Raw genomic sequence first — 16,674 nt, forward strand, 5'->3', positions numbered from 1 at the left:
ACAAAATAATTTATCTTTTAATCGGACCCTTCACAAATTTGTTTATCTTCATTATTGTTTTATTAATCGAATGAACCCTTTCCAGAAAGGGGGGGGGGAGAAAGACAGATGTAAACGAACTAAATTTTGTCTTCGTCAGATGCCTCTTCCATTATTCGTCCGAAATGAATATTCTGCGTTCAGCAGTATAGGCTAAATACCAAATATTTGTACTCGTATGTTGCATCGCTAATTTAGTAGCTGCAATTGCTGTTTATTTTTTAAAATTTAATATTTTAATTATAATTTTATAATGTTGAGCATAATCTAGTATGTCTTTACAATTTAAAAACTCCCTGAAGTTGTTTTGCAATAACGGACCCTATTTGCACAAATTCATAAAAGCGGACCCTGGTTGAAAGAATGTGAGTAATATTTTCATAATTTCACGAAAAACGGACCTTTCACAAAATGTCTGGACAGACACCTGAGTACAATGTTAACCAATTGATACACGAACGTAAACAAGTTCAAACCTGCTTCAACCGCGTAAGAACAATAAATCTGTATAGTATCAGCTGATAATTAAGTTTTACATAGAATCTTTTAATGCGTCTAATAATTTGGCCACGGAATGTAATTTTATAACATTACCAAGTTTATAACAATAGTAAACATACATTCTATTCATCCATGCTTATACTTTAACTTAAAAAAAATACAAAAGAATTAAAATAAAAGTTTTTTTTTAAAAAAAAGTGAGTGAGAGGGAGAGAGAGAAGGGGATTTCTGAAAGATAAAGAAGCATTTTACCCAAGTCAATACGAATGAAGATAACAAAATAGGAAATGGAATAAAAACCTGGATCATTAAAATGCTTTAAAAAAAAAGGGGTTTAAAAAAATCAGTAGTGCTGCCTCAGGAGAAAGACAGGGGGGGGGACATCCCAAATTATCAAACCTTTGAAAGGGAAGGGTAGGGGAGAATTAATTCTTTCTTATAACCTTTCCTTTTTTTTTTATCAACTTGAAATTTTCCATTCAAGCCTCTTCATTTTTTATGAAATCAAAAAGAAAGAAATCGAAACGTAACGCCTACGTCATCAAATAAACGTTTCTCTTTTTAAAAAAAAAAGAAGAAAAAAGTCTTATCAGCAAGTGGAGTTCAGATATTAGGTTACAAAAACATGTTTCATTCCTTTTATTAACATTGTGATAATCCTACATATTAATTTTTCATTATTAATTACAAAATCAGTTTGTTATTAACCTCTCTTTATTTCTTTAAATAAAAATAAATAAATAAATAAAAATTCTTATAATTTCAGAAAAACGAAAAGAAAAAAAATTTTCCTCTAAGGTAAAAAAAAAAAAAAATTTATTTTCTATGAATTCATTGCAAATTAAAGCATAAGAAATAAATCATATTATATGATACGCGATTTATAAATAATTTTATGAAGATAACAATGAAAATCAAAAGCCATTACAAAATCACTTTTCAAGCGAAAGAAATATTGTTTTATTACTCAGAGAACAAATGTAATTCTTTTATTATATTTTTACCAACAAAGAATACAAAAATGATTTCAAAAAATTATTATAGGAATTTGATGATAACTTTGAATTTCGCATTAACTGCGCATTCGAATATATGGCGCTTTTTTTCTTGTCTCACCAACAAGCGCGTTTTACGAAAGAGTATTTTAATTTATTACGTGATACAATGGATATTTTAGATGGTACGGGTTCGAATCCAAGCGATGACTGTTCGATACGAATTCCGCATCCGGCTCGCACCGACCACAGTGCTGACGTGAAATATCCTCAGTGGTAAACGGATCATGGGTTAGAGTCCCCTTGCCATGAGGCTAACCGTGGGAGGTTCTCGTGGTCTTCCTCTCTATGTAACGCAAATGCGGGTTAGCTCCATCAAAAAGTCGGCTGTTCAACGACGGATATAAAGTAATATAAAAGCAAGATAAGCTTCAACTTATATTTCTGATAACAGAATTGTTAAAATTACTGATGCTGTCTGTTTTAACCTAATAATCTATAAATTTATACATAAATATCCAACATAACCTCGAGAAAATAAGCTAAATATATTTTTTACTGGTAGCAAGGGTGATGCTTAAATTCCGTTAAAAAAAAATGGCGGGTATTCTATGATTGAAAGAATATAAACACCATTTTAACAAATATGCTCTAACAAAGAATTTTCTGACTTATCTTCTGACATAGCCAGTGAGTGCCTAATTTGTGCCCTTTATCGTTCTTTAAAAAATGAATTTAATATGTAATGCTTATAAAAAAAATTTTGTTGTCATTTTTACTTTTTAGAAATGTTTGCCTGTACGGAGTTAGAAGGGAAAATGGTTTAAATAGCTTTTTTTTGTCTACGTATTTCTCACATTTAAGGTATTTGATTACACTTAAAGATTACACTTTTTCTCACTTAAGGTCTTTTTTCGATCGCTTGATAGCTATGTCCCTTGATCCACTTAAACATTTTGGGTTATTTTTAAGGGAAATTTTAACCGTTTCCTAACAACTCTGGAACCGTTTTTACAAAATATTTCTCATATGAAATGGCCTCTTTATTTTTAGTTCTATCAATTATCAAAAATATTTTTCAAAATCAATTATCAAAAAATATTTTTAATTACTTTCCAAAAAAAAATTTTTAAAAATCGTAATTGGGATCTTTGCAGTAATAAAAAATCTTTTTTTCTATCATTTAAAGTTCCTAATTTATGAACATAAAATCAATAAAATTCAAAAACGTTTTCACAAACTTCTCGTAATCATGATAAAATAACTAGTTTCTAATAAACATTAGTGAGAAAATTGTAAAAATCGTGCATTTTTTTTATAATTTAGAACTAAAAGATAAAAAATGAAGCGCTTTTTACAAACCCCAAATAAAAAAAAGCTACGCACCCTGTTTTTTTAAGAATTGGCCCTTTCAGATTTTAAATTTTGCAGGAGTTAAATCAAATCGATAATTCTCTCTACAACTAAACGAACTTAATACTTTTAAAACTGTCATCCGAATTTGATATTTTAACGTTCACAAAAATGTTAGCTAACGCGTGACTAAAACATACCTTTTCTTTACCAGCTTGCACATGACTGTTAAAAAAGTGTATCAACATCTAGTAAGCATATTATTTCTCACCAAACGCATTTCGAATAAAACATTCAAGAGATAAGATTTATAGCGGAAACCGAATTAACAATTTTAGTAACAGGCGCCAATGATGTCGAACTGATGATCCTGAACCGCATCTTTATTCGATCACTTTCGTTTGGATATTATTATTTTTGATATTCTTTGAAGCATATAAACATAAGGGCTGTATTTTTAATTACCTCAATTCCTTCGTTTAAGTTATTTAAATTTCATACAAAAAGAAAGCGTGTGAATTTCGCGACACTTCGGACATTTTGGCTCATTAACTAGCAAAAAAAAAATTTTTTTTTAACCTGTTTTCTCGCATCAGTTTTTAATCAATTTGTTCTTGTCTGATATCCGGAATTAGCCATATTTTGATTCGAAATTTTTGAGGATCTAAGCCTATCCAACAGACGGTTTTTTACCCATATCCCCCATGCTTGATACTAATAACTCTTGATCAAGAAAACTGGAATATTCGCGACAGTAAGTTGACTCATTAAATTAACTAACTTTTCTCAATTTACAATAATAACAGTCAATTTAAATGCAAATTGAACATAGTTTTCAGTCGCTTATTTTTGCGTTGTTCGGACTTGCCACTCGAGAAAGGTTTTAGCACTTTTCATAATTTTCTTTTTCGTCATTAAGAGGACGCCATACTGAGGAAGAAAAGTTTCCTCTCAAATTCTCTTTCCCCATCATTACTCATTTAAAATGTAGAAAAAGTGAGTTCAGACAAACCTAGAGTAGGCCACGAAGTTTCAAATACTGAAAAGAAAATTTTTTAAACATAAAAATGAAAATAAATTTTGAGAAGATAACTTAGGATGACGCAACGGTGCATGACGCAATCTGTTAGCATTTGAATATTTTGAAATATTTTTTTTTCAGCAATTGAAACTTCATTACTTACTCTAGGTTTGATTGAACTTACTTTTTCTTTTTTTTAAATTTGTAATGAAGGTGAAAGAGAATTTGAGACGAAAATTTTCTTCCGCGTTATGGCCGTCCTCTTAATCATTGTACTTTTTCCACAAAATATTTTACGGAATCTCTCGACCACATTTAAAAGCTTTTTCTAAGGATTGAAAAAACAAATTCCGTTTTAGAAGGGACAGGAATAATTCTTACACTTTTAATCAAATTTCCAGTACTTAAAGAATCTAGTTTTTTTAACCTCTTATGGGGATAATTTAATTCTAGCGTTAGTTAACTCCTTATTAAAGTTGCACTAGCTTAATTTTCTCGTATTACATTTCAAATTTAGCTCTGTTCAATTTTAGTTTTTTTTTTTCCATCTAAAACACAATTAATTACACTAAGAAAAAAATATTTAATCAGATTTTTAAAAAATGTCACTATCCTCAGTTATAGTTTTCAAATGGTATTCGTAGGTATTAGTAATCCTAATTCCTCAGCGACGAGCTCTTATTCTTTAAGACTTAAGCATCGCCGTTTATTCCCAATTATATTAATTTGAAAACAAGCAAGGAAACAAGGTAATTGCTCTCACCTTGAATGTACACTGGTTCCACTGTTCGCAAAATGGATTATATTTTACTCTCGGGTCCCCACGGTCCAATGGTTTTTTCCTTATAGCACAATACAAAGTGCGTTTTTAGAGCCCGGGGGGGAGGGCTTTAATAATGGGAACTTTCTAAAAAATTTCCCTTGATATTTCAGACAAAGAAAATTTTTATACATCATCGATAGGCCGGGATAGCCTGGTTGGTAGGGCACAGGGTTCATGTCCAGGAGGTCGTGGGTTCGATCCCCGCCGGCCGAAAACTCCCCGTGTAGTCAATGGTGACTGTTGCCCTTTACATCTGTCGAGTCACAAAGTCCTCCGCGTTCCCATAACAAAACATATCTCTGGGGGTACTGATCCAGGACTTCCCTTGTCTTCTGGATTGGGTTCAAAATGGCAAGGCTATGGAGTTGAACATTAGTAATCATAAACCCACTAATTGGGTCGGCTGCTCAGCTATGGTCATAAAATAAAATCAACATCGATTTAAATTCATCAACAAAATTAAAACGATAAAGAGATAAAAAACAATCTTTTTCGAAATATTTAGCAGACATTAAAATTTATTTCCTTAGGGGTGAAATTTAGAGAGCTATTGTGACTATTTTCATTTCGTCCAACTCAAAAACTGGATTCCCAGTACGCCCATGGCACATGTTGATAGTTTTTTTTTCTTTTTCAGTAGTCAAATTTGCTCAAAAAACGCTAAACACTATTTTTTTTTCTTTCTATTGCTCAACTGTCTTTTATATACTAATTGTGGCACTTTAAAATTATTTGTAAAATTTTAAGATTACATGATTCTAAAATTTCAAGATTTGTTAGCTTCTCCACTCTTAAATTGCGTAATTAACCTCTTCACTACTGAAGTAGAAAGTATTTTGCATAAAGTAAGTAGTATAAAGTACTTTACAGTTCCGAATTTCTATTTCACTCCCATAAGTCATTAAGATAAGAAAAATATGAATTATATTGCCAGGGAGCTAATAATTTTAGGTAGCACCTCAGGTTTTATGTAAGTAAACGAAAATAAGTACTTCAAATGTAAATTGCCCCTAAAGTTGGAACAAATATGCAATTAATGTTATATTATGGTCTATTTAAATACTATGAGGACTAGATTTAAAAATTATTTAGAAAACAAAAAGTTTAAAAATACAAAGATACAGAAATACTAATATGTTACAAAAAAAATACATTCAGCATTTCATGAAATTTTATTTCAAAATTAATTATGAAAATTATCTATTTATTTAAATAATACAAAATAATTTATGAAAATTATTTCGTGAAATTTACGGTGCATAATACACTACTGGTGCCTTTTTCTGCAATAAAGGTACACAATCACGGCTAATTTCAAACAATAATTTTTCAAATTTGCAGTTATTTAGATCTAAGAGAAAGCTATTCATTAGTAAAATATCTTTAATTTTCAAAATCTCAATTATTGATAAATGACTACTTTCTATGAATTTAATATTCTAGTACAAATATAATTCTAATAATCCAACAGATTTTTTTAGAAACCATTAAGATTATTTTTTGTAGTTAAAAAATACTTAAACAGTATATATTTACTTGTAATTAAAGTGTCAGAAAAAAAAAAAAAAACTAAGTTGTCCCATTTGCTTCAAAGGGATAATGCTTGTGCATAGATCAACTGTTTGGACATTTCTGACAGCAGTTTTTGAAAGCAGAAATACGTATTATTAGGATACGTATCGATTTTTCACTATTTTTTTCTTCAGAAATATATATCGAACTTAACAAAGTAAAAAGTACATCCTATTTGTTTTCCTTCGAAAAATGAATTTCCAATTTTTTTGTTTTTACTGCATTGGTATTGCATAGCTAATTGCCCAGCAAGTTTTCATTGAGTCAAATAAAAACAGTTATTTAATAAATAGATTGTCTATGAAAAGAACTCCGCCAGCCGTTCGTCAGGAGTGCGATGACTATGGTTATGAGGTGCAACTATTTCAAGTCATTATTTAAGGCAGGTTTTAGCTTCGGTCTGCATGAGAAAGGGAATCAGGGGTGAAAACAGCTGAAAGAGAACTTCGCCATTGCGTAATCCTAAGTTATCTCCTGATAATTCATTTTCATTTGAATATTTTAAAAATCTCTTTTCAGTAATTGAAACTTCATGGCTTACTCTAGGTCTGTCTGAACTCACTTTTTCAATACTTTCAATTTTAAATTAGCTATGGAGATGAATAAGAATTTGCAACGAAAAGTTCATCCGGTGCTATTATGTCCTCTTAAGACTTCGTGGCAAGGGGAGTTCTTTCCATCCACAAACTATATCTGTATTACATAAATGATGTCAACTTAATGTTTTTGTAATTTTAAAAAAATCATATAGATACAGAATAACTTTCTATGAGTATAGATAGTCCATTTAGCATCATTTTATTCATTTGCCTATAATATCAGAAACGTTTTGTATTATATATCATGTAACGACTAAAACAAATTAAAATTACTAAATTTATATTAAGAATAAAAATTTTTAGTTTAATAAATATATTTATTTAAAATATTTGGAAATTTTAGTTTTCTTTCTTCTCAGATCAAACAATAAGATTCCTGATTATTTTCTAAACGTTTGTGTGAATACAAAAAGTTTCTTATTTGAGGAAAGTTTTTTATTGAGGTATTGAGGAATTCAAGAAGTGTTTGGTCTTGGGGCCGGGATAGCCTGGTTGATAAGGCACTGGGCCCATGTCCAAGAGGTCATGGGTTTGATCTGCCGACCGAAGACTCCCTGTGTAATAAATGGTGATTGATGCACATTAAATCTTTCAAGTCATAAAGTCCTCCATGTTCCCATGACAAATCATACCTCTGAGGGTACTGATCCAGGAGTTTCATCGTCTTCTGGATAGGTTCAGAATTACAAGGCTACGGAGTTGAACATTAGTTGTCGTAAACCCAAAATTGGGTCGGCTGTTCAACGACGGATATAAAATAAAATATAAAATACTTAAACCAGGAGTTCCCTTGTCTTCCAGATTGGGTTCAAAATTAAAAGGTTACAAAGCTGAACATTAGCAGTCGAAAACCCAAAATTGGGTCGGCTGTTTAACGGCAGTTATAAAAAAAAAATATGTTTGCTCTTAATTGGTTGTGTTAAGTCTGGTTTTCAGCAGTATCACTTGGCAATTCGGAATAGTGTAAAATAACCTGAAGGTTTTGCGGATAACAGCTTACTCATGCAATAAACAATGCTCTTCCCAAATGTTTTCAGAACAGCGGTCCATATTGCCAGCCCTTTCATCCCTATAAATCCCCCTTTAGTCCTATTTGTAAAAATGAGCCACACATCCCTTAAAAACACTCATAATATTTTTTTAAGTATGTCTTTTTCAGGGGGGATATTAATAATTTTTTTAATGACTTTAACTTTCAAAATTATATTTTAAATAACTTTTTCTTTTTAAAACATGCAACTTTATGTGTTTATTTTCTCATTATTTTTAGTTTGAATAATATAAAAATCTTTATTTAATAATTCAAGCTGAAATATAATAATTTTTTTTTTTTTTTGAAAAATTTAAGCCCAGAGATTAGCATGCCTTTAATTATTTTTATAATTTAATTAGTTTCTCTTATTCTGATAAGTAGAGAGAATGATTGTTTGGAATAATATACATATAAAATAGTAAAGGAGGGTAATTTAAAAATTGTTGAAGATCAAATTCAGTTATTACATAATAAATTTTTACGGTGTCAAATAAGTGCCCTTTCAAAACTTACACTTCCCATTTTTGTGAGGTAGAGCTCTGCACTTTTATATTCATAAGGAGAACTCTACAATAAATAATACAAGAAGTCGAGAACAATAGATTTAGTGCATACGAGTTACCTTTTTCGGCAAAAAAACAGCAATTCAGTGACAAATAATAAGCAAAGTTTTAATCACCACTTTTAATATAAAGAAGCCTCGTGGCTAACGTTAATTTTGCCCTAAAATATTCTACCTTTTTTGTTTTATATTAAACCAGAGCATTCCCTGCTCAGTTGGCAAGGTTTAAGGCAGAACAGATTAATCCACAGTTTGAACAGTCCTGTCCTAATCATCTTTGTCCAAAACCCTTTTTCACACCCTTTTAAAAATTATGTCACAATTTAAAAAAAATATTGTGAAAAATAAAAGGTTAATTTTTGAACAAGAAACAGGCTAGTTCTTATTTTATTAAAAAAGTTTATTACTTTTAATATATCATTTTTTTATCCTTGTGTAAAAACATGATTTATCAGCATTAAAAGCATATTTATTCATATTTAAAGGATAATGAATTCACCTTTGTTGTTTAATGAATTGTGGTGCCTCGAAAGTTATGTATCTTTTCCTATTATATTACTTTCCTTTAATAAATTAAAGCAAACTGTATAAAAAGTATAAAATATTTATTAATACAGTAGGGAACCGATTATCCGGAACGATCGGGACCATCGCTATTCCGGATAACTGATTTTTCCGGTTTTCTGAATCGCTACAAAAAGCCGTTTTTTTTTGTTAACCCCAACTAAAATAAATTTTTTTTTGTGGATATAATCTTAAAAAGAAGAAAAAACGATGGAGTAATACACTAATGATTATTTCCAAAATGATGGTAAGGTAAACATCTTTCAAAAAAGAAAGAAAAATCCTAAAATGTTATGAGGAAAAAAAAAATTTTTTTTTAAAAATGGCGGGAAAATTTATTGAATTTCGTTCCGGTTTTTTGGTTTTCCGGTTTTCTGATTTCCGGATAACGGGTTCTGTACTGTATATGTAATTATTATGCATACACTGGTTACTACACATATAGAATTCTTACCTTTTACCAATGTTCAAGGTTTTGGACAGTTTAAGACAGTAAAACGTCCTATCTAAACCCAGTTGAGGACGTACAAAACCCCAACCCTGTTTCTGTGGTATCTAGGTTAACCGCTAAAGTCTTGGGTCAGATTTAGTTTGGATCACAATGGAAATAAAGTATTCAAAATAAGAATAACTAATAGAACTTACCATGGATAATGCAGCAGCATTTGGATGTGCATACACATAGCTGAAGGGGGGAGGTGAAAAATAATCATATCTCCTACCTGAAAGATTAATTTTTAATTATTATTCCATATCAAATAAAAATTTAAAAATTCAATATTTAGCAATACAAATTTTTTTGAGAAAGAAAAAATGCAAAAAGTCAAGCTATTCTTTCTTTCATTAATAAATACAAGGAACTAAAACGAAACCAAATACACAAGTTTCAAGTTGAAATTTTAATTTTTCTGTGTAAAAAACATTTAATTTACCATCAGTTTACTATTCCGAATTATCCCACCCAAAACTTCCAGTTGAGAACAATCCTCAGAAAACTAAATATTTCTAACAGTTATCAGAATTAAACCTAAAAACACATATAATTTTACCAGTGTATAATTATTTAAACAATTAAATTAGTTTTAACAAAATTAGCTAACAAAAAGGGGGTGGAAAGAATGTGCATCAAAGGGAACCATTTCATTGTATATTTGAAACTTTCTAAACATTTAAATTTAAACCACAGATATCTACATTATTGACCCAGAAAAAAATTTTAAAAAAAATATCGGATATTTATGCATTAAAATTCGTTGTAGAGCTGTTGGCGTAACATAAAAAAGTTACAAAATTATTAAATACATTGAGAGATTGAATAAAAAATTATTTTTTCTAATTTAAAGTTACATTAGAACTTCTTTCACTTGGCAATAAATGATCTTTTAGAACTTAAATTGGCTTACAGAGCTTAATTGCACCCTTTTCACAATTAAAGTCTTGCTTCATTAACTGAAGCATAAATATTTCATACAATGAGAGATAAAATGAGAAAAATGTTGAAAATGCCATTACATAATGATATGATTGCTATATTAATTCCCTCAATCTCCTCTAAACTAATCATTTTTATTATAAATTGCTACTTTTAATTTTACTATAAATATTAATACTAGATCTTTACCAACTTTCTATTTTTTTCTAATTTCTTTTGTATTTTATTTCAAGTGTAGATAAAAAAAATAATAAAAAATCACTAGGTATAACAAAATTTAATAGCAATGCAGATGTAATCTACATAAAACATTGGTTTACCCAGTGGCTTTATGATTATCTTTTGTCATCTTATTTCTTTGAATGTAAACACTATGAAAATTCTCCTTTCTTTTTCCATACTAACCATATTATTTTTCTATATTAAATTGCTACATCTACAATAAAATAGATACAACTGACTATTACGCTTGATGAAATAAAAAATAAATATTTAAACATCTCTTTTTTTTAAGGGTAGACAATTTGAAGATTTCAGTTAATTCTATTTTAAAATAATATTCAGAGCCTGATTAAGAAATCTGGAGGGCACAAGTGTGGAAATGTGCCCATTGGTTACAACTTTAAACCAAAAATTTACATATTTAAAATGTTTATTTATAAGAAATTTATTATTTATAACAAAGGTAAATTTGATATATTAACAAATTTGAGAGTATATTTACTTCAATTTTTTTTAACTCAAAATTCCAATCAACGATTTTTAAGGAAAAGTTGAAAAAAGATGGGCCCGCAGCACGCCGAAATGTTAGCCCTAGGCCCCACTAGTCTTAAGATAAATAAGGCCTGGATAATTTTATTGTTTCAATCGACGTACTCTATTAAAACAATATTTTTAATCGTAATTTTTTTCTTGAGTGTTGAGACGAGCAGATAAGCTGTCGCAAGGCAAAAATTTCGTTTTATAAAATAGCTGTAGGATGAGAAAATTCCAAAGCTGCCCACCCCCACACTTAAATGAAAACATCAACAAAAGACCATGCCGTCCCCTTCGTTTCTAATATATAACTTAACTAAATGACAAGAACTCACTTCAAAGCAAATGAGATTATACTAAAAAAAAAAACTATCGAACATGTGGTATTATAAGACGACCCTCATAAAAAAAAAAGTATAATCCTGTCAAGGTCATTGAGCAAAAATGAAAACATTTAACTTACCCGGCGGCGGCAGCAAAGAGCTCCGATCGTCCAGCGGCCTGTCTGGTGGAATACTTTTTGGAGGTATATAGCTCGGATGAGGAATTTGTACAATGGCCTTTTCCTGAAAAATAGAACAATTTCATTGTTTCAAATCGGATGGAAGATCGTCCATGAAACAGACGCATTCGAATAGAAAGAAAAAAAAAGATTCCACACAACAAGATCACACGCCCCTACCTCTCCTTCAGTAACGAGGCTACTTTTGACCTCCGTAAGATTTTCAACAGACGATTTTTGTTCTTCTTCATCCTCCCCTTCCACCTGATAGACTTTAATTTCATCATCAGGGTCTATAGGGGAGTGATTCACATGCGGCATTTTTCTCTTATAGAAATTTTTATGCAAAATTCCTTAACACAAAACCTATTCACAACAAACATCACACACTTATCTCCGCCGACAGAAAGCCGGCCCACTAAGCTGCCGAACTTTCGGACAAATCAGAAGACGAGGTTGCCGTACTCTTTACAGTTTCTTCGCCAATATTATTTTTTTTCTCGGTTTAGCGCTTTTTTGCTACTTTTATTTCGAGGATGTTTATTGTGGAACTTCCGTCGGTGATATAAAATAATAATAATAATTAATATGAATAAAAACTTTAAATATAGCTAAATTTGTAACATCAACAACTTCCACAATATTTTCCTTATATTTTATAATTAAATACAAATTAGGGGTTGTAAGTGTTATTATGATTAATATAATTTTAGATAAAATACGTTTCTTTCTTTTTTTTATTTTTTTATTTATCTGTCATTTCTCAATATAGGCAATTACATGGATAACATCAAAAATTTCCGTAATGCTTTATCCCTTAAAAAAAATTTTATTAAATAGAAATTAAGGAGTGCAAAAATTTGTTTGATCATTTCTTTTTCGATTATTTATTTATTTATTTATTTATTTTTATTGATGAAATATGCAGATTTTTATTATTTAATAAATTGTAAAGGCCCCAATTTTTTTCCTAAATCATCATTTTTTTTACAGTTTGTGAAATAGTACAATAGGATGTAAAATTGTATGGTTATTTAAATAAAATATTTTAAAAAAAACGTTTTAAGCTCAATTGTTTCGTGCTTTATAAAAATTCCTTTAAAATATTAATATTTAATAAAACTTTTACTTTTTCAAACTCAGTTAAATGTAATAAATTAAATAAGAGAACAAAAATTTTCGACACTAATATCTATTTTGCACTACTGTTTTACGTAATACAAGCTATTCATTTTTTGTAAATTATTACTANTGAAATCACTGGTTCGTGAGTTTGCCGAAAGAAAAGTTAGAAAAAGGGCATTTTAATTACTTTGGTTAGTTAGAATTTATTTATAATATGGGATATTAGTTTAGTTAGCATTACTACACTTTAATCTTTGTTATTTTGCCTTAAATGCTAAATTGCTTATCTTGTTCTCTGATGATTGAGTTTTTAATAAAACGTTTTTTTTAATATTTTTTTTCAATGTCTTCTTCACTTTCTGATATGGTCGCATGAGATTTACTTTAAAAAAAACGGGGGGGGGGCGCAAAATTAAGGTTTCGCCCGGAGCGCCAAAATGCCTAGGGCCGGCCCTGCAAGTGACGGTCTCAGTGTGTGTGCATATTATTATTTTTTTTTTTTTTCTTAGTAGAACTAGGATTCAAGTGCACTTGGCAACAAACAGTTGTCGGAATACCCTTTATAATCTTCCATTTGGCCGTAAACAAACACGTCAAATGAAGACGTCAAATCCAAAACGCGGATAGTGTAAAACAGTGTTAAGAACCTAATTCTTAAGATTACTGTTTTTAACTTTAAAATGGCCGGGAATACATCCTCAGTCTTTTTAAAACAAGTGTGGACCACGGGGCCAGTGGTTGCGGGTTCGAATCCCACCGTAGGCATGGATGTAACTTTCTCTCTCTGTATGTTCTATATCCTTTCTTCTGTCTGATTGTGCGAATGTAACCCGCCCTATAAATGGGTTTTGTGGTTGTAAGACGTGTAATTCTGGCATTTCTGAGGCCAATGGGAAGTAGACCCAAGTGCTCGCCAGTAAAAAAAAAATAATAATAAATAAATTTTAAAAAACTATGCTTGGTGTTAAACACGAAAAAAATCACATATTAAAATTTAAATTTTTCAAGAACAATGGATTCATATTAAATTTTGTATTTTGCATTGTAAAATTAAATTATTTTAAATTATGTAAAAATTTGTATCCTAACAATTAAAAGTTCTTGACTTTTATTAAATTAAGTAAAAATAATAATTAATAATTATTAAGAATTACTTTTTGCATTTACTTACTCAATTACTTATTTTTACTTTTGACTTAAAAATTACTTTGGAAATTATTTTTCGCAGTATTATTAAATATCCTAGGATAAACTAATTTTATAAATAAATATGCGCAACAATTTTCAATTCGCTTCAAAGGTTCTCGAGTTATGTTACGCAAAAACTAGAAGTCATGTTACCTAAAAGATCAAGTTATGTTACTCAAAGAGTAAAAGTTACGTTTCTAAAAGATCGAGTTATGTTAAGCAAAAAGTAAAAGTTATGTTAACTAAAAGATCGAGTTATGTTACACAAAAAGTAAAATTGACGTGAAAGAGTCCTAAAAAACGAATTTTTTTATACAAAATGTTCATATTTCCACAAATATTTACTCCAGGTTTACGAAACTTTATGCAGTTACGAGTAATAAAGATAACAACTAAAATAATCGATACAAATTACAAGCTTATTGCTTGTTGTTGTTGTTAATTTACGTCGCACTAGAGCTGCACAATGGGCTTGTTGTTGTTGTTAATTTACGTCGCACTAGAGCTGCACAATGGGCTATTGGCGACGGTCTGGGAAACATCCCTGATGATGAGCTTCTCACGAATCCAGCCCGACGACCTGCGCGCGAAGTCGAGCACTTTACGGTAGCACAGTTTAACGAGGACCAATACCGCCCACCCTCGGTCCCTACGCAGACTGATCCAAATGGTCACCCACCCGCACACTGACCGTAGTCAGTGATGCTTGACTTCGGTAATCTGCTGGGAACCGTGTCTTAATGATCAGTCCACTGCGGGACAAGTTTATTGCTTGATTTTATTTCAAAATATGAAAAATCACATGAACTAAACATCTCTGAATATACAAAATAATCCTGCAAGTATTTCTTGAGAAATTTAAACAAATGTCAAATACATGTACATATATGTGGCCTAGTTTAAATATATATATTGCCTCATAAATCCCCTTATTAATAATCTATAATTTTAAAACTCGGTCAGATGTTAGATTATAATAAACTTTAACATCATACCAAAGGAAATAATTGTAAACAAATTAAGGGGCAATCTGGCACAATATACATATTGTATATATACGTATATACATACATATTGTGGCACAATATGTAAGTATCTATGTATATACGTGTAGGTGCGTACGTTAGCTTTAAAATATAGAAATTGTGATATTTACTATATCTAATGTACAGTTGTATGTACTGCATTGTATATACTGTATCTATATGGCCCCATATCTCCCCTTTATATTAACCTATAATTTTAAACTCAGTCAGATATTCTAATATACTGTACTACCATACCAAATGAAATAATTTTAAACAAATTATGGTTCCCATAATGTGGCACAATATGGTTCCATTGGTAAACCACAGAAATTACTTATATAAAGTTTTGTTATAAGTCAGGAGTCGAGATTCAGGAGTCGAGATATGAGCGGTGAGGTTACATTGAACATTCTGTTCTCCTAATTTGTCTATAATTATTTGCTCCAGTATGGTAGCATATAGCATATTATAATATTATAGTATCTGAAAGAGTTTGAAAATTATAGGATGTTATTTAAGAAAGAAATTTAATTTTATTTTATATCCGTCGTTGAACGGTGGACCCGATTTTGGGTTTACGACCATGGAGCTAGGAGTAGATGGAGGAGACACTAGCAGAAATTCGTGAAGCCGAAAGCTCGGCAATGTTAACCGCGAAATTAACCGTCGGCCATCTTACATACTTCAAAACATTGGCAGTTGTAGCTCGTTTATGCTTGAATTGTCGTATGTTCGGACAATCATTATCATTTTTATTTTATTCGTTATTCGAGTAGTCTTACTTTGTCTTATTATTTTTTCTTGGACTTCTTATTATTTTAATTATGACTTCTTGCATCTTAAGGTTTTATGTTACTTTATAAAAATTTCAGCTGTAGTTTTATTTCTTTCTGTCGAAGTTATTCATCTGAAAATTGATATTTTTTAATTAATATTTTTGATTAAATTGATATTTTTTAAAACCAGGAAGTATCCCATTGCATTCCAAATATGAAATAGATAAAAAAAATTTAAATTTATTAAAAATCTAATATTATATACACGTGATTGCATCTAATATTAGATAATAATAAAGTACTCCATGATTATATATATACATTTATTCTAAGCTTTATAGTGATGTAGTTTTGGCTTAATGTTAAGGTATTGATAGTTTTTGTTCTATACCTTCATTTAATGTATTTCTCCTAAAAAATAAAAAATAATAATTTTTATTAAAGCGTAGGGTTTTCTAATCCCTAAACAAAGTCCTTTCTTAAATCAAAGTGATTTATTTAAATTTAGCAATAATCAATTTCCTATTTATAGAGAATATATATATATATATATAATACAAGAGTTAAATACTTTTGTATTAATAAAAGAACTAAAACTCTTTCGTTTTCATAAAATGTATTTGTTAAAGAATAAGCGTAGAGAGATTCTATTTTGGGAATTCAAGGCTGAAAACATACCATTGAAATATAAATAGATTTATATTTCAAGGGAAGAGTTATTTTTAGAATCGTTCCCTTTTTCAATTCCATATAAGGAAGCAGAAATGATTTTCCTTAATGCGTAAGGATACAAGGAATGTACGAA

General features: G+C 30.0%; 1 protein-coding gene across 1 annotated transcript in view; it reads right to left on the reverse strand.

Annotated features, from left to right (window-relative positions):
- Positions 1 to 12,197, reverse strand: part of LOC107449152 (protein pangolin, isoforms A/H/I/S) — an 84,167-nt gene extending 71,970 nt beyond the window's left edge. The window contains exons 1-3 of the mRNA XM_043045062.2: positions 11,933 to 12,197; positions 11,714 to 11,816; positions 9,708 to 9,784 (exon numbers count right to left, since the gene is read on the reverse strand). Coding sequence (XP_042900996.1) covers positions 9,708 to 9,784; positions 11,714 to 11,816; positions 11,933 to 12,073 — 321 coding nt within the window. The 5' untranslated portion in view covers positions 12,074 to 12,197. The remainder of the gene's footprint in view (positions 1 to 9,707; positions 9,785 to 11,713; positions 11,817 to 11,932) is intronic.
- Positions 12,198 to 16,674: the final 4,477 nt, after the last annotated feature.

Source organism: Parasteatoda tepidariorum, chromosome 3, assembly GCF_043381705.1.
Source record: "Parasteatoda tepidariorum isolate YZ-2023 chromosome 3, CAS_Ptep_4.0, whole genome shotgun sequence".
Taxonomy (NCBI): Eukaryota; Metazoa; Arthropoda; class Arachnida; order Araneae; family Theridiidae; genus Parasteatoda; species Parasteatoda tepidariorum.